Here is a 19,211-nt window from a genome sequence, read left to right on the forward strand (position 1 = left end):
GATTTACGTATTTAAACAAGGAGAATAAAAAAGGAATAAAAATACTAATTAAAGCTCTAACTTTTCTCTCTTGCTTTTTACACTAATAACTAATCAGTTGTTCAAGAATAAATTCCGGCATTCGACGAATAACGGCGTCTGGGTGATTAAGTATTCGAGGTACAGCGCAGAGTATGTGTGGTGTGACTTGCAGTAATAATTTATTAAATAGACAGTACAGGTAGGAAGAGAGAGCTAAGTATTTTACAAAAGCGCCGACGGTGCGGCAGCGACGTTAGGATTGCGCGTGAGCGGAATACGCGAGATTGTGCGCGAGCTGCGACGACGACGGCTGGTCCTGGAAAGACCTGTACTGGGTCTGGTACTCCCAAGGCCCGTGGGCGATCGGCGCGCCGTGGCTGTCGGCGGCGATCTTCTTGCATAGCTGGAAGATGGCCATGCCGACCGACACGATGAAGCTGAAGAACGAGAGCTGCAGGGCGTTCCAGGCCTTCAAGCCGAGCACACCGATGGCTAGGGGGATCAGAGTCATCGCCTTCAGCAGGACGAACACGAGGATTGGGATGACGACTTTCTTCAGCTTGGACTTGCGGGCCTCGTCGACGGCGCGGCCCTGGCCGAACTTCACGTCGAAGGTGAGCTGGTCGTCCTCGATGTTGCGCGAGCTCACCTTCACGGCGGAGTCAAGCGGCAGCTTGAAGGTCACGTCGTGAGAGGCCAAGTAGTTTTGCACGGTGTCGAGGAAGGAGATCTCGCTACGGCCGGACACTTCCTCGACGGGGTGCGAGTTGCGCGTAACTTCCACCGACTCGGACACCTGCAAGAATTGCTGTGGTAAGAAAGAGAATATTTACAAATTTAGGACAGCGCAGTGTTTCATTGAGGAATGTCGAGATTAAAATTAAAACAGATAAACACTATCGAAAAGCTAAAAAGACGATCGATATATCAATTCACTTTGATCTCAGGTGATCGAGGTGAAGCCGAAGAGAATGAAAACGCGAGGACTCTATGATATCACGATTCAAATCACCCTGAAGAAGAATCCTTCTCGATTAGCGCCTCTAATACTCGCCTTGAAGTTATCCTTGCTGAAGACCTGATCGAGCAGGTTGAACACCTTGAACTTCATGCACGCAACCTCGTCGTTTTTCTGCGCGCACTCGGACCTGCTCTGGTCGACCATCTCGTCCATGGCGCTCTTCCAGTTCTCATTTTTGGCCGGTTGCGCGACCGCCAACGCGAGCAGGGCGCAGGAGAAGACGAGGAACTTCATGGCGTTGGCGCAAGGATTGTGATCGTGTGTGTATCCCGACGTCGCGAGGAAGATAAAGAGGAAGGCTTCAAATACACCCGCTCGAATATAATGAATGAGAACAATCGCGGCACGACGACGACTGATGCCGATGGGTTGGGCAGTACGGTATTTATACGAGGCCTAGCGTCGAATCGCACAAGAGTCGCACGTCGAAGAGTCGCGTAGCGGCGCTCGGGAACGTCGCCCCACCTCCGTCGGCCAAGTTGGATTTTCTTTTCGTTCAGTATGGTCTTCGATTATTGAGGCCTCGCCACGGATCATGCCGCGACTGCTTGATGAGGGAGGATAGGACAGGCCCCGGCGTGAAGTCGGCGTTACGCGCGACGTCGAATCGGGGGTAGCGCTCGCCGGCTGCGCCAGTGGGTCGCACTTTCGTGACACGCGACGGGATCTATGATATTTAATAAGCGCCAGTTTGCTTTCTACAAACGTGCGATCGAGGGCGCACGGTTGTAAGCTCGCGACGCTCGTGAAATATATTTTCGGAGCGTGGCCCGGAAAGAAATTTTTGATTGACGGACGCAGCCGGACTGCGAAATCGACTCGGATCCGTCGCGATCCGGTTGACACGGACGAGAGCCGCGCGACTGAAACCGTACAAGGAATGGTGTCTTTGATATACGCTAGTTTCGTGCAAAAGTTCATGCCGGTATGTATACCCGAGGAAAAAAGGTCATGTACGAAATTTGCCCGTATGTGACTGTACATAATCATATATGTCCACGAAGAAAAAATACTTTCTTTATAAATTATATTCGAATCGAACAATCGAAGTAAATGCTTCTGGCTATTTGCGCTTCTGACAGTGTGTGATATTGATATTTAATTAAATGACATAACACTACTTCTTTCGTATAGACATATTTGATAATATATATGTAACCACATATATGGTCACAATTCATATATGATTTTACATAATTATATATAATCATATATAATCATATTTTCCAGGTAGATTTGATTCATATACGTATACACCTACTAGAAAATTGTTAAAAATTAAATAAAAGCATTAAAATTACATTATTTTGTATATTTATTACATATCCCTACATATTATTTTTAATCTTGCATACTTTTTATTATGTGGAAAGAAATTGAATTCTTCTTCCTATTTTAAACAAACAAAAGAAAGAACAAAAGAAAATCAGTCACTGGTAGTTTCAAATGTATTCTGTGAGATGATATTTCGTAGTAAAGTTCAGGTATGTCAGTTGAAAGACGAATAAACTCAGGTATGCCAGATTACAAAATAATCTAACTTTCTTGTGCGGTTCAGGGATGGAAGATAAGTCCCGGTCTTTTATAAATGTTTTAAATTTTAAGTCTTAAGAAATTGATCAATCACGGTCGAATGTGAAGATAATAATCGACTGCGATTGGTTAATTTCTTAAATTTTAGGGCTTAAGACATCTATTGTAGACGGGGGCTAAAGATTGGTACAAGAGGGATCCCAAAGAGATTTAAAAAGTTCAAAACTTCAATTCTAAAATAATATTGCCCAATAATTCACTTACCGCTGATTTGTTACATTTACAAGAAAATAGCTCAAGAAAAACCTTAACATATCAAAAAACTAAACTAACTAACGCTAATAACATAATAGAATGCGCTTGCAAACAAAAACTGCCACTTCAGTTCCACTTACTACACGTAGTGGACGCAACTCAATTTTTCGAAGGAGTTCGGTATTTCATAGCAAAGAAAAATAGGTATGTCGACTTTCCATATCTATGTAAATTTTGATGTAATTTCTCTATTCAAACTGGAAATTAAATTTAAAATTTAATTAAAAAGTTAATTAAACATAAAAATTAAAGCAAAGTAAAACTTAAAATTAAAAATATTTAAGATAAAATTTTAAATTTTAGCTGAAAATTTCGCTATGACAAGAATAAACTGCGACGCTTGATAAGCTTCGTTTATAAATCTTTTACATTTTATTTACATACTTGATTATTACTATTTCATTTACACAACATATCAAATTATTATTTCATCATACACCTTATTCTCTCAGTATTGTGCAACGTTTTATATCAAGCGTCACCGATTCACCCGCCGAATAACATATGAAAAATTGACGATAGATTAATTAGCATAAAATGTATCTATAATTTAAGAAGATAATATATGTGACAAAGAATTAAGAATTTCCCCATTATGTGAGAAAAGATGAAAAATGTCATTTCTTCGATGTGTATACTGCGAGCAACCGGAAGCGTCGCGTACGTCGTAACAAGAGTCTGTTTGTCCCGGCATTGAAATCACCGTAATGCAGGCGTCATGTCGATCATTCATTCATGTCACGATCGTGACTTTCCACACGAGCGACTCCGTTAAAGCTCTCTCACACACACACGCTTTACAATCGTCGTCGTCGCATTAGCTCGATCGATATCCACCTGCTAATTTCACCCCGCGGGACCCATTAAATGGCGTAGCTTCCGATCGCGCCCGAGGGAAAACGGCGCCTCGACAGCCCGTATCAGCGATGCGCGCCGCGTACGACAGTTTCTCGCGCGTGAATGCGCGCGAGGCACCATTCGCACAGACGCTTCTATCCGCGCTGCCCGACTTCTTCCTCTTCGCCGTAACAATGAAACGGCAATTGGAATTTTGGGTCAAGTTTGCATAAGCATTCAGGCCGTCCGCCCGACGAAATGTCGATCAACGTCTTTCGCATTTTGCGAGACGGATCGGTTTCTCGTGCTCTTCGCGTTCGACGTACACCTCCGAGACGCGAGTTTATGCGTGTAAGAACCCTCGGAAAATCTATTCACGGGGCGTGAGCTGCGCGTTACTGCGTACGGATATTTTATTTCCTTTCCGGACATTTTCGCTTTGCTTCGTTTAGCAGAATCTCTCAAATACACGTTTGATAAAATTTACATGAGTTGACGAACTTTTGCAAAAGTTTTCATCGGTTTCTGCTGTAGCGGCGTCATTTAATTGCTCTCTCTCTCTCTCTCTCTCTCTCTCTCTCTCTCTCTCTGTATTAATTATAATATACGATACACAGTTATCAATTTTCATCAGCATTGAATCGCTGTGCTGACGATGACACGCCTACACGCCTCATCTCTGAGTAACTCACATGGTGTTAAAAATAAAAGCCGATGTCAACAAGCGCGTCACTTTCTCGCTTCCGACATACTTCCGTGTTTATCTGCTATTCTTTAACATTACTCATCACTCTTCTTTCCACGACGTTAACGCGACAGTTAACGACCGTTCCCAGTCGAGGATAAAAACGAGAGTCATACGTTGAGTGGGATAGGATAAAGGTGGAAAGACAATCGACGAGATTCGCTTAATATAACGATGTAGAAACTTTTATTACGTATAATTAACGGCGGAACACTAACGAATAAATATTAAATAAATAATTTACAAAGAAACGAGGGACACAGCAACGACGAACTTCATCCTACTGCGCCCTTTCACTTCCTGTAGGCCCTGTAAGGTCCGTGAGGCGCCGTGTCCCAGTGAGGTGGGTGTTCCACAGGTGGGTGTCCGTAGTGGACAACCTCATAAGCGACTTTCGGCTTCGTCAGCTTAAAGATCAGCATCGCCCCGCTGAGGACCATCGACAGTAGGCCGAGGGTGAACGCCTTCCACGTCTTCAAGGCGATCAGAGCGAGAGCGAGGGGTACCAAAGCGGTGGCCTTGAACTTGAGACCGAGCAGGAACGGTATCATCACCTTCTTGACGAAACCGCGACCTGTGAACACAAAAGAACGTGATCTACTCAAAATGCTCTTCTCGTAAATCCGACGCTCCGGCAAACGTGAAATCTCAGCGTTACGTGCCCTCGCCTTGGTTTAAACGTCAAATTCAGATATAAATAATAGATGAAGAGATATTAGGCGAGAAATAGATGTCGAGTGCGACACGACGTCCATTAGTAGACCTATTTTCGTAATCGTTATTATATATTATACTTGCGCATCGATAACGTGATGATGACGACACTGTCGTCAAAAATGATAGAATAAGTCTGAACATCTTCATCATCTTTCGTACGTCACCTTGTCCATTAGAGGAGTCACTGAGAGGAACGGTAATACTCCTCGGCATACTGTCGACCAAGGACCTAGGAACAATATTGGATCCTGCGATCGCATCCGGCAGTTTGGCCTCGAGCTGATGGCTCGCTAGGTACGCGTCCAATTTTTCGAGCATCAGCGTGCGCAGGAATTTCTTCTTCGACGGATTCTCGGCGTCGTCCTGCGACGGATCGTAATCCTTCGTGTCATCCTCTGGCGCGTCGCGGGATTTAACCACCGCCAGATCCTCCGTGATCACCAGTCTGTCCTGCTTCACAGCATCGGTGAGGTAAGCCAGCACCTTCGGTTTCACGCAGGATAACATGGACTCGCTATCCGCGCATCTGTAAATATGATAGCCTATATTGAAACACGGGAAACGTTTCTAACATGTTTCTAAAATATTCTCTTTCTATTCTGTCTCAGTCGCGCGTATAGACACGGCTCTTTTCCAAAAAAAGAATAAAATAATTAAGGATTAACTGAATTTTTACCGATCAAATTATGATTGCTCTAAAAGTTTAGTTGGTTCGTAAATATCACAAATTTAAATAAGTTAAATTGTAATATGAAACTATGGTTGCTGTAAAACATTAGTTGTTAATAATCACATTTTCAATCAGATCAAGTAAAATTATAATCAAATTATGATTGCTGTAACAATTTAGTTGGTTTTTAATAATCACGACCAGAATTTGTGTCCTTTAGTCTTTTAATTCTATACGAGAAATCTATAGTTTACCTGTGATAAATTTTTTGCAGGACTCCGACTGTAGTGTCCGTTCGTTGCGCACCAATGAGGGTGGCCAGGAGCGTTACGGAAGCAACAATGGTTGAGATCCTCATGGCGGTACCACCGATTTGCCAGGCCAAACACCGAATGCCAGTTCGAACGAAGTCAACGGGGTTTTATAGCCGATGGCAGCCGCGTACGTCTGATGAATTCTGATCAGAGACGTGGTCGGCTACCGGCTGGTCGAAAGAAAAGAAGAAAGCCTCATTATCTAGGGTGTAGATATTTTCACGGCCCCGAGAACCGCCTTGTCCCTCTGCGACGATTTCGTTTTCGATATCCGAGCGAAATGTCGTTCGAACGTTGCGTCCATTCGGCGAAATGCACTCGGTTTTGTTAGTCAGCTTTAAATTCACTTCGGTATCCGCTTTTCGTTCGTTCTCCCCCTGTGTTTAATTTCTAGAAAAGTGTATATTTATAAATTACTAGCAGTTCAGCTATCTAAGTATCCTCGTAAGATTTATTATTTATTAGAAATTATTAGAGTTATTTATCAAAAATAAGAAAGATGGGAAATGGTACACCATTAGTAAATCTAAATATTTCTGAGCAACGTTGATTTTAATTTGTTGTGGAGATCGATATACAGCGAATTTTTGTTCCCATCTCGACCATTTCACAAAAGTTTGATAACTTTTGTAAAAATGTTAATAATTCCACAGCGAATTTACCGTGAAAGAACTGGAATCAAAAGGACTCGCCCTTAGTTCTCCTTTTATTTTCTGTCATTTTTACACTGAGAAAAATATTCGATCATATCTTATTGGATGATACAATTAAAAACGTAACAAACGGATACCCTATTAAGTACAATGTCCGATCATTTCATCCGATCAAGTCATGCTTTCTTCCGATGGAAATTACAACAAATATACAACAAAAAAACGATTCATTTTCACTGGTAATTGCATCGGTAACTTCGTCACATATTTTCATCAGAAAAAGGTATCTTTAGCATTTAATCGGACAGTAAAAATAATAATTGGATACATTATTAAGCCGATAATTTATCCGATTTTTCTCTGGAGAATTACTTCCTTTTAAAGATACAAGTGCTGGTGCATCGTTTACAAAGATAAGAATTCTCATATTGACAGATTATGTTCAAGTGTTAATTTATTCTCCGACTCTGTAGATTTGTCCATGTCATAATTCGACAAGATTTCAACATTCCATACTACATGCGACTTCATTAGCCTTAATTTCTATTAGTTTTAATTATATCATCATCAAACTACTCATTTACTTAGTACTATATATACATTTACTTAATTACTACATATTTAACTTTCTTTTCTGTCTGTCTGTCTACGATATTTTTGCTTCAATTATGTGTATTAAAGAGTGTTTCCTGTTGTTAAGGATCATTATTATTAATAATACGTAATAAAATGAAGCTCGATTTAATATTTCAGCATTTTTATTGTATATAAATTAACATGTAGGATATACAATTGCGCTAGAAAACTAGTTGAAACTATATATTTATACTTTTTACATTACATACTTCTTACTGCTAAGAAACTAAGAAGATTTTAGCATATAATGTTAAATAAAACGTAACTATTATTGGGTATGGCACCCCGGTGTATTACGTGATAACAACCGATTAATTGCATTCCAGTGAGACAAACACACAGATCTACAACCGTCGGAGACGCTACTTCTCTGAATTCGTTTCTACGTTACACGTATCGCTCACTTTCCATTCCATTCTATCGGGTTTAACTAAATCAAAGAAATCCCTCTTATTGCTTTCCGCAACAGCCCACACGCTTCGCACGCGGAGTCGCCTGGAAATAATTACAACGCGAGTATCCAGCTCATAAAATGCCCCTTAATCCAACGATCGATCTCATGAAGCGATCGTATTCATTTCTGAAGACTGTGATCTTGCCGACAACGTGTCAACAGACTACAGAAACTTTGACACGTCATCGCAACATCCAACGATTTCCCATGTCGTTGAGAGACGCGTATCCGGTCTCTAAATAAAAAAAAAAGGAGTGAGAAAAAAAGACAAACTGGCATAAAACACAATAAATACTGCACTCGACGTGCTGATTACAGCAGTGATCGCGTAATTTTTCCCTAGGACGGAAATGTGAAAAGTGAACATTCTCAGATGCTTTCAAATTAAAAGATTCTCAGTTTTCATGAGTCCCTGCTAGAGGATAAGATTCACAATTTACGACTCTCAAAGATCATAAATTTTATTCTTCAGCGTGAATTTGTGAAAAGTGAAAATTTTTTAATTGAAGGCATTTGGAAATGTTCACTTTTCGTATTTTCGCTCTAGGGAAAAATTACGCGATTACGCTGTTTAGCTCCTTACGGCTAGGTTAATCGCTGCGATTATACGATATAGTTTTAAGGTTTAGCTAAAAAAACTGTTTTCCCCCATTTTCCCGCAGATTTTGTTCTTATTTCTGATCATTTTTACGGAAAAAATTAAATGTAGCAGGATTTAACCGAACGCACGTGAATTTTTCTAAACGAATTTTTGTACCCCCGGGACAGAAATCAAAGAAATTCTCGGGAAAATGGAAAGTACGGTCTTTTTCTGGAACTTTAAAACTATAACTATAACGATGCTCGTGCGCTCAACAATCTCAGTTTTCTCGCCGATGGGACGCTTCGCGGATATGGCCTCCCCATAGGTAGGTTAATTCGCGATTTTCGACGAGAATGTAACTTAATGCATGGCAGTAACCGTCGGTCCCTTTACACACACACACACACACACACACACGCACACATACACACACGTATACACACTGATATTATACGTGACGTCGAAACACGCGTTGCGCTTGATCCCCTCCTTCTCCTCCTCCTTGGGTCTATTGAGCAAATATGTACGTCTGACCGCACTCGCGCGTCGCTCGCGGGACCGACAACATCTGTCGTTTTCTGATTGCAGGTTTATAATACGTCCGTGAAAATTCCGTATTTTTACTCGCGACGCGCCGCCTACTCGGTGTTCACGTGGCAGGGGTACATTCGCAGGCAGTCTCCGCCGTTCTGGCCGTGCCTGGCCGCGCTCGTGTACCGGTGGAACTTCCGGCTGGACGCGCTTTCCGACGCGCCACGCTTCAGCTCCTGCGGGTCTCTGAAAACAGGCGAAAGAAACGATCAGTTTGTCGGAACAGTCCGATGTCGACCGCGCGTATATCGGTGACGCGAGTAGTGTCCGTCCCTTTCAGCTCCCACCATCATAATCCTGACAGTGTGAGACATTGTATCTATGTGCTCCCTAAAGTGCAATCAGTGTATTGTCAATAAGCACTAGTGGTCATAGTTACAAGTATATTACTGCAATTCAGAAAATAATCGCTCATAGCTAAAATCTGTTAATAGCGATAGTTCCCATTATCTGACTTCAGAAACAGTAGAAAAAAAATACTTATTTCTTCTCTGTTATTATCTTAATCACATTCTTTAAGTGTTGTCAATGATTTTACCTAAAATATTTTTAATTACGTTTTGATTGATTTAATTTGAATTGCACTTAAGAAAAAACATTTATCCTGATGGGACTCGAAATCTCTGGCTCTTGAGTTTGCTATCATGCGAGCACCAAATAAAAAATATGACAAATGGTTGAATTTACGTATACGATATTGCGTAAAAAAAGTTGAAATGTGAATATTCATCTGTTTCATGCAAGTTACAACTTGCAGTAAAAAATTGAAACATTTCTTTTTTTTGAACTAAGGTCACGTTGAATTTTTTAAATGATACGATAGAATTTTTTTCATAATATTGCAAGGGATTTTCAAACGATTTCAACGCACTATCATAACCTTAACATCATATCAATATCTGCACTTGTTTAATAGATAATTGCCAGAACGAAATATCCTCTTTGATATAAGGGGTGTGTAATTCCAACAGGATGATTGTCCAACCTATAATACACGAAAAGTTCAAAAGTATCTGCAGGATACCTTTGAAAATCGTATTATAAATATATATAAATATATATATATGTATATGGACCAGTCCGGCTCGTTCTCCGGATTTATCTCCGATGGATTTCTTCTTATGGGAGATATTTGAAATCTTTTGCGTATCAAACAGCAATTAATAATATTCAAGATTATCGAGAAAAGATAATTGATCTTGCGCAATTTTGGATCCAAATAATATAATAGCTGCTACGTGTAATAATTTGTTAAAAACAACAGTAAATTACACCTTCAGAGTAATTAAGATAAGAAAAAAGAATAAATAATATTTTTTTTCACTGTTCTGCAGTCAGATTTTACTAATGAAAACATCGATGCTATTGGCTAAGTTCATCAGCGAGATTTTACCGATTTGCAGTGCTACACTTATAACTATGAGCACCAGTGACTATCGATCGTTTCTCAGTGTATTATCACTGATCAGATCATAGTTATAAGTATAACGCTGCAAATCAGTAGAATTGCGTTGCAAAAATCTGTTAATAGCAACAATTGTTACCGTTGGAAAAATCTAATTGCAGAAACAGTAAAAGAAGATATTATCTATTACTTCTTTTTTATCTCAATCCCACTTTTAAAGTATTATCAATGATTTCGTCCGGAATATTCTTATGTTTTAATTGATTTAATTTATATCGTATTTAAAAAACACGCTTATCCTAATGAGACTCGAAACTTTTGAGTCCATACGCACTACGACAAATATGACATATAGTTGAACGCATATACATATTACATCCGTTATGCGTAATAGCAATTTACAGTGAATGTTTCACTGGCTGAAATCAGTGAATTAGAAGCTAAGTGGAAGAATCTCCACTACAAATAAACAAAAAAAAAGTAAAGTGGAAGAATCTTCATTATAAATCAGTGAATATTCACTGATTATCAGTGGAATACCGTTTCACTGATTCAATTAGTGATATTTTCACTGATTCAACTTAAGAAAGCGTTAAGGCTCATCTACTAGCCGTAAAATACGCGGTAAAACGTAAAACAGTAAGCTAATTGACTCACCACAGTCGTGATTATTCTTGGATTGTAAGAATCCGATTGGTGAATGAGCTTACTGTTGTCTTACCGCGTACTTTACGGCTATTATAGACAGCCCGTCACTACGTACTGTTTACGAAAATATATATACTGTCTAGTAAAACGTGATCAGTAAAAACTGACTAGTTTCCGGTATTTCCGCCAAAACATTTCTACTCGGGATGTTTTCCGAAAAACTGGCAAAGCGCAACTCTCGCGGTCGGCAATGTGTTAATTGTATCAGTTCCGAGCGACGACCCGGTTCACGTCGTCCCGCTCTCCTCTCCGCCTCGTCAATGCCGGAACAATTCGAACGAGGAGGCCGCGATTGTCGAGGCAATTTGGTCATCGGTGACGCAGGTGGAGCCCGCTGATTCGAGAAGCCGTAATTATGCGTCGATGAGTTATCCGTCGGTCGCGGCCAACGCGGAATCGTTCCATATATTTCCGCTCCGTCGCGCCGCCGTACGGGGGAGAGGCCGAGGAAAGTAGTATCCTTGGGCCGGTTGTTGGTGGAATGCTCAAATCGCAAGGCGGAGTACAAAGAACGGGTCTGGGCTGTGGTACGAGGAGCGCGATCGCGTAGCATTGAATAAGAACCCGGGCAAAAAGAGCGCGAAACCGCGAGAAAAAGAGAGAGAGAGAGCCGGCCAAGGCCAACGTGTCCCCATTAACGCGATTCGGAGCGCAGGCGATAAGACGCCGCGGCGCGATGCGATCTCCACCTTTCTCCTCGTTCTTGCCGATCCGATCGATAAAGCGCATATTTTCGCGCCGGCGAAGGGAAGCGACGTTTTGGTTTCTTCCGATAAGTTTCGGGACCGTACCGTAGAAGAACTCGTCTCTCGGCGATTCTCAAGTGATGACGAGTCCCATCGGATACCGGATGCGTTCATCGTGGTAAAAGCGTTACGATCTTTCTCCCATCGACTCTGCTGCCCGTTACCGTCGATGTCGATTAAACCTCGATCTGAGTTTAAGGCTTCTTCCGAAGAGAGTTTAAACTCGGATTGAGGCTTACGTGAAGTTGGCGGAAACGTTAGTGCACGGATAGACAGGTGTGCGCGGAAGCTTGGCGGCAACTTTATCAGTCGATTTTTAGAGGTTGCGTTCCTCATGAATGGCTCATGTGACGTTTATATTTATTACGAAAATGGCGAAAGAAATACGAAGGAAATGCGAAAAGAAGTTATCAAAATTTTCCCGAAATAATATGCGATATAAATATGATATGAATATCTGAATGTAATTTAGTGAACTTATTGTTGCATTGGTACGAAAAATTTATATCATTGTGCAGTGTAAATTTAATCATGAGTTCTATCAATATATTTGCTACGTCAATATAATTAAAAAATTTGTAAAGTGTCTATCATCGATTGTTTCACGTCGTGATGACCATGAAAGTCTATCTGAGTATAATTAGTAGGTACAGTTGGCTGCACGGAAGAAATATGCTGTTGTATATAATAAAACTGATCAACGGTGCTCTGATTGAAATAATAGAAATACAATTAAAACTAATATTCGAGTTATTGAAACAATGTATGATGTATTAATTTCAATAACGCTCTTTCTGCTAGAATCAAAAAAATTTATTTCAATTAAATGACACTGTTGATCAGTTATATTAATACAACACCATTTATTTTCATGTGAGAACAGTTGCCATGCTTTTCAATCTGATGAATTTCGTAACGGGTAAAAATCGCCCGATCATCCCTTGTCACCAAGTTCTTACACTCAGAGAAATCATTTAATAATAGCAGTTAAATCTCATTAGCTAATTTGAACTTTGCTATCATTGATTACAAGTCATTAATTAGAAGTTAGCTACTAGAAGTAAAATATACTTGCTGCAAACTACAAATTTATTAATTAATTTATTATTAATAATCTAAAATTATTAATACGAGTAGTTAAGATTGATTATATATGATTGTATTGGCCACATCATGATAGTATGAAATATGTTTATATCAATCGACGAAGTAGTGTAGTGCTCAAGTTGAAGAACTCACGATGCAAAGACCTCGAATTCGAGTCCATTAGCGTTCAAGCATGTTTTAGCATTAAATTAAATCAAATGGCTAAATTTCAGATAAAATTAGAATATACTAACATCTTAAGATAGTTGGTCCGTAAAATGCCGGATTTTCAATAACGATATTAAGGCACTTTCAAAAGTTTATTATTTACTGAAAAAAGACCTTTCTATATTTATATACATACATATGCAATATTACAAACACGAAAATATTATTGATTTTATTTTTCCAATCAATGTTCTATTCATACATCAGTTGAGCTAATAGAAATGCACACATTATAGGAAGTGATTTATAAATATGTATATATACGTACACATATATCGTGAAAAATTTTGAAACTTTTATATAAACACACGTGCACGTAATTTTACTCTTTAATATCACAATAGTTTTTCATTAAAATCCTAAATGTGTTTTAGAAGAAATTGAAAATAGAAATTAAAAGTAGAATATCAACCTCAAGAAACGCGTATAAAAAGTGTCTATCTTCAGTTGCAAATATCTCAATTTCCGAATGGCCAACCGTTTTCTAACTTTGCAAAGTGTAATATTTCCATCAATATGCAGGTAAAATTTGCAAGGATTCCTAAGAAAATTTTTCAACCAACCAACTATCTTAAACATAGCTTCTTTCAAAAAAAGAAAGTAATACATTTCTAGTCGATCTGGTTAATATTTATCGCTACAACGTCTAAATTCAAACATCTGCTAAACTTAGCTGCGACATCAACGCCATTGTCTCTCCATTTCAAACGCCATAGCTATATTTTAGCTCCCGCTACCTAATTCTTTCAGCTGAATCTTTGCGCCTGATCTTTATCCGGTCGCCGAGCAACAGAGATTTTTCTCCGTGTCCTAACGCTTACCACCTCTTGATTCCCCGATTATTACATACCGATGAACACTGGACGCGTTACCTGGAAAGCTCGTTGGACACGAGGTTGCTGTGCGGCGAGTAGACCGCCGGGTTCTTGTACATGCTGCAGACGAGCCTCTCGCGACACGATTCTTCGTAGAACCTCAGCTGCCCGAAGATGTCGTCCAACCTCGCGATCATCGGCCCGTAGTACTCGTCGTCGGTTTCTTGCAGCAGGCCCGACACGGTCCCGCTCTTGGCCCCTGCGACGGGCGTCAACAGTCGCTGCACTTGAGGATGCCCTGGTCGCACGTTCGACGCGAAAGCCGCGTACGTGTTTTTCAGATTCGTCAGCGGCGTCTTCGCAACGAGATTCGGGTGCACCGAGAGCGCCGGCCGCCGGTTGTACTTGACGTCGTTGAGATACCCGGAATAGGCCAGGTTGTGCGCGCCGGCTGAATTGTCCAGGTAGGTCGACTCGATGGGCTTGACGTTCGGCGCGTACTGCGAGATCCCGTATGAACTCTGATACGCGGACCCGGCTGGCACCACGCGGTTCAAATGTTGACTCGAGTCCTCGTACTGCTCGTCGTACGGCTCGATACCCCATTCTTTCAGCTCCTCCATGTCCTTCCGGTACTGAATATGCGGGTGGGCATAATCGTAGCCGTCGAAGTCATCGTTCTCGTGATGAGGGTGGTGATGGTGATGGTCGTAGTATGTGGGAACCGGCACCGGCACCGGCACGTGATGATGGTGATGCGCGATCTGAGACGAAGAGGAAGAAGTATCTCGTGTAAACACGGAAGACCTGAACGCGAGGGATTACATACCTGATGGTGGTGGTGGTGGAACTTGGTGGAGTGGCTCGAGTAGTAACTGGAGCAGAGCTTGAAGATGTGCGCAAACGCGGGGATGAAGAACAGCAACAGCTTCAAGAAGAGCTTCTTCGCGGTGCCCACACCGAAGAGGAACGGGATCACGAACATGAACTTCACTTTGATCAGCTTGATGATCAGGAGAAGCGCCAAGAAACTTGTCAATAATTTGTTTTGTATGAACTTCTCTGAAAAAGAAAGAACATAGCGTTGTATTTCCCATCCTTATCGAGGTATGATGAAATTTCTCCGTGTTTGTTATAATTGTTCTTAGGTAATTAATTAATTTGATGTTTACTGGATCCATTTTTGTACATGATATCAGATTGGAATTTATGTATTGTGCTAAAGTGTTAATATTTCGAATAAATAAAATAATTAATTTTATTTATTTAATTAATTATGATAAATAAATGAGTTATTTCATTTATTTAAAATATTAACGTTTTAATATAATACATAAATGCAACAACTAACAATAATATCAAATTTATATTAATGTTATAATTTCTCACTCAACAATGTAAATGCAATATACGTTACATATGACAGTTACATTGTTGAGTGGGAAATTATAACATTTTATAGTATTAGTTGAAAGACAAATTTCTACAAAAACAAATAATAAACAAAAATAAAATGAAAATCGTAATATTATAATTACATTTAATTAATAAATTAATTATTTTTATCGATGCCTTATATATATATATTTATGTTTCGTTTGTTTGTCGCAGGACGATGGCAAAATTACTGATTTTCTTGAAGATTCGGCCCTGCTCCTGCACCGGCTGGGTGCCGAAGTCCACCCTGAGGAGGGCCCCGTTCTCGTCGATCTCGCGCGGGCTGATCTTCACGGTGGCGCCTTCGAAGAAGAAGCGCGGCAGCTGGAGCTCGTAGTTGCGAGTCGACAGGAACTTCATCGCCTTGTGTCGTAGCGCGTCCACGATCTCCTCGAGCGGCGACTTCGGCTCGTCCTCGAACCTTCGACCTTGCCCCGCATCCGCTTCTTCGTCATTGCTCTCCGCTCTCCTCGCGCAGTCGTCTTCGTCCGCGCTGACGTCATCCACGAGATTCTCGCGGACGTCGTTACGGTTCTCCGCTCGGGGACACGTCACGTCGTACGTGACGTTGTTCCGCGTGAGTACCAGGCCGTCGAAGACGGTGACGTTGTCCCGCTCGAGGAACGCGTTACCCAGGTAGCTGTACGCGTTCTTCTGTATGCAGGAGAACGTCACCCTCTTGCTGCAATCCCTGAAGAGACCGTGCCAAAGCTCATTGCCCGTCTCGTTAACGGGTCTCGGCAGGCCGAGGCTCAGGATGCTCGCGTACAGCCTGAGCTTCTCGACGCTGAACAACGCCGAGTGCGACGACGACGCGATCGAGAGCCACCACAGGAGCACCGTCGTCCACCGACACATCTTCGGTCGGTCGAGCACGAATCGACCACGTGTGTATATGCACCAATGTATGTGTTTGCGCGTGTGGGTAAGCACGTTGAAATATTCCTATCTGACTGTGTTTACGTATGACCAGAAGAAGTGTGAGGTAACGTCCCGGAAGCACTGCACGTCCCGAATGCGCCGGATGCGACAGTCACTGACCCAGTAACTGGAAGGGGCGCACTTTTGATTTCATGTCGATCATCGCCGATCAGTCACACGCACACACGGGTATATACACACACGCACACACACGATCCAGTCGAGCCACGTGCCGGGTTTCGGTATCTTTGGTATCTACCGGCGGTGGTCGCGCGGCTTAACTATTTATTGGAAATCTCCGCGGGGTTCAGCCTCGATTCGACCCCTCCGCCGAAAATCGCGCTCTTCTCCCACCCTCCGCCGTTCTCGTCCAGCCTCTTCTTCTTCTTCCTCTTCTTGTTCAGCTGCTGCTCCGCGAAGGGTCCCCGGCGATTGCTCGGCGCGACGCACGATCGGCGACCCTCACCAGGTCGCATCGTCGTCACCACACGGCGATGATCGTCGGCGAGTCGATCATAGCGATCGTCACTCCGTCGTCCTCCGACACATATCACGTCTCGTTGTCTCTTCGCCGTCGCCACGCGCTCTCTTTCTCTCCTAACCGGTCGAGACGCGCTCCGTCCGATCTCTCGCTCAGCACTAACCACGAGCCTTTCCGTCCTCGGTTACAATTCACCTGAGCGTCAAGTGTGTCAAAGGCCCTCCTACTCCGTCGGCGAGCTCCTCCGTGGAAGGTCATTATCGTCTCCTCTTTCGAGCTGCAGCCGACCAAGGCCTATATGCACGCGTTACCGCGCGTCGGTGCTCCGACCTGGTGCAGCGGGCCACATTTTGGGCGCGCGAGAGGAACCGCCTTCTCGCACCAGCTCGAAGACCAAGCACACGTCTCTGCTCGTGGTACCCGCGACATTGTAGACAGCCCGAGCATCGGAAATTTCCCAAACGGCACGGCGACGTAAAAGTCAGAAAAATGTGTCAGCTGTTATCCGTGGGTGAGCGTTTTCTCTTCTGGCGTCTCGCATTAGACATCGAATCCGCCATGAAATCCTGCGTTTCGAACGGACTCGAAATCTCGATGTTACTTCGACGCTCCGACACAGAGAAGAAGGTTTCTTCGGATTTTGTATACGTGTTTGCTTCACCCGGATTTGTTTAATATAAACAACATAATTTAACGTCAAATCTCATTTTATTTGAATGAAAATGTTGTTTCGCTAGAAAAAATCATGTTGCTTGATAGGAAGAACAATATTATTCAGAGAAAATAATATTTCGTTTTCAATTGTAAAAATGTATTTCATTATATATTAAACATTGTTTCACTGAAATAAAGGATAGTTCTTTAATATTTTTCTAATATGATGTTATTTCTTTCAAATAATTCATTGCTTGTGACAACTATTGTAATGTTTGAATGAAAATATAAAAGAAATATGTTATTTGACGTGTAAAGATATTTATTGTCAGAAAAATTAAACAAGCATATTTGTTGAATTTATAATTTTAAAATTTCAGAGAGAACATCTTTTTCACTAATTTTCCGCGGTTTTCCTCAATTTTTTCTCAAAGATATGAAAATGTACACTAAGAAAAAAGAACTTAAAAATCTACTTGTGGGATATAAGGTTTCTGTGAAATAAACTTTATGTATTATTTTACAAATATATTTTTAAGTACTTTTCTCTCAGTTAAAAAAAATTCACGTCTGTTTGATTAAAACCTGCTACATTTATTAATTTTTTTTTCATAAAGAAGATAAAAAAATCCGCAGAAAAATTGGAATAAAATGGTCTTTTTTCAAGACTTAAAACTATTGTTAAATCAAACATTCACTTGTTTTGTTGTAATCCAAAAGACAAATTTGTTTCAATTAATGAAATTTCATGAAATCCGAAGAAATCTTTCTCTCCGTGTAGAAATAATTTGTGATAGATAGCTAAGATAGATAGCTAATAAAAATATATTTTTGCTGAGTTACTTTTCCTGTTAAACATTTAATTCTACAGATTTAATTTTTACGCTACTTTGAACGACCTATTTTAACGCTAAAATAGCGAAAACAGAAGATTCAGACATCATCATAATCAAAGTAGAAGTAAATTATATTATTAGAGTCGAAATTAAATCTAATTTGCTATGCTGAACAAGCGCGACACAATTAATACATTGTCAACTACGTGAGTTGCATCTTACCAGGTATTGAAAGTCATTCATTTCCTAAACAGTACGCACTAACATATACAGTCCCTGGTCATATTATTAGAAGCACTTTGATTCTGTAATAGAATATAGGTTAGGAGGAAAAGAAAAGCTACTATTTTTATATTTATTTATTTATTTATATTATATTATATTTATTTATTTATATTTTATTTTTTAGCTAAAATTTTATTTTTAGTCGATTAGAATAATTTTCGCTGTTAATCAGCGCTTTTATCTCTGCAACAATCTGAGGTGTCAAATCACTTGTTTTATCCATAATTTTTGCAAACAATATTAATATTTTTCACACAAAAATTTGTTTTTCTGTTAGTAAGCAAAAAATTTAAAGTTTCAAGTTACAAATAAACAAAAATAAAACTAAATTTCAATTGATACATGTCTGTTCTCATTATTATCAACAATGCAACTAGCGCGCGTTCATATCTGTTTAAGGTCATTGTAATAATCAAGTGAAAATTAAAACATCATTAAAATACTTTTTATAAAATGCTTTTTATAGAATAATGGTCTCTTAACATAATTCGATCGATACATGAGCCGTATTATAAAGCT

General features: G+C 40.7%; 3 protein-coding genes across 3 annotated transcripts; all 3 read right to left on the reverse strand.

Moving 5' to 3' along the window:
- Positions 1 to 274: 274 nt before the first annotated feature.
- LOC106744984 lies at positions 275 to 1,276 on the reverse strand. The gene is made up of 2 exons (XM_014620176.1): positions 1,076 to 1,276; positions 275 to 817 (listed from the first exon to the last, which is right to left on the reverse strand). The coding sequence occupies exons 1-2, from the start codon at positions 1,274 to 1,276 to the stop codon at positions 275 to 277; spliced, it is 744 nt and encodes a 247-aa protein (XP_014475662.1).
- A 3,489-nt stretch (positions 1,277 to 4,765) lies between these two features.
- LOC106744990 lies at positions 4,766 to 6,217 on the reverse strand. The gene is made up of 3 exons (XM_014620183.1): positions 6,114 to 6,217; positions 5,354 to 5,715; positions 4,766 to 5,046 (listed from the first exon to the last, which is right to left on the reverse strand). The coding sequence occupies exons 1-3, from the start codon at positions 6,215 to 6,217 to the stop codon at positions 4,766 to 4,768; spliced, it is 747 nt and encodes a 248-aa protein (XP_014475669.1).
- Positions 6,218 to 9,137: 2,920 nt separating this feature from the next.
- LOC106744993 lies at positions 9,138 to 16,373 on the reverse strand. Its single transcript, XM_014620186.1, has 4 exons — positions 15,707 to 16,373; positions 14,908 to 15,140; positions 14,136 to 14,842; positions 9,138 to 9,276 (listed from the first exon to the last, which is right to left on the reverse strand). The coding sequence occupies exons 1-4, from the start codon at positions 16,371 to 16,373 to the stop codon at positions 9,138 to 9,140; spliced, it is 1,746 nt and encodes a 581-aa protein (XP_014475672.1).
- Between the last annotated feature and the right edge of the window lie 2,838 nt (positions 16,374 to 19,211).

The sequence above is a fragment of the Dinoponera quadriceps genome, unplaced genomic scaffold, assembly GCF_001313825.1.
Source record: "Dinoponera quadriceps isolate SergipeBrazil2010 unplaced genomic scaffold, ASM131382v1 scaffold717, whole genome shotgun sequence".
In the NCBI taxonomy this organism is placed as follows: Eukaryota; Metazoa; Arthropoda; class Insecta; order Hymenoptera; family Formicidae; genus Dinoponera; species Dinoponera quadriceps.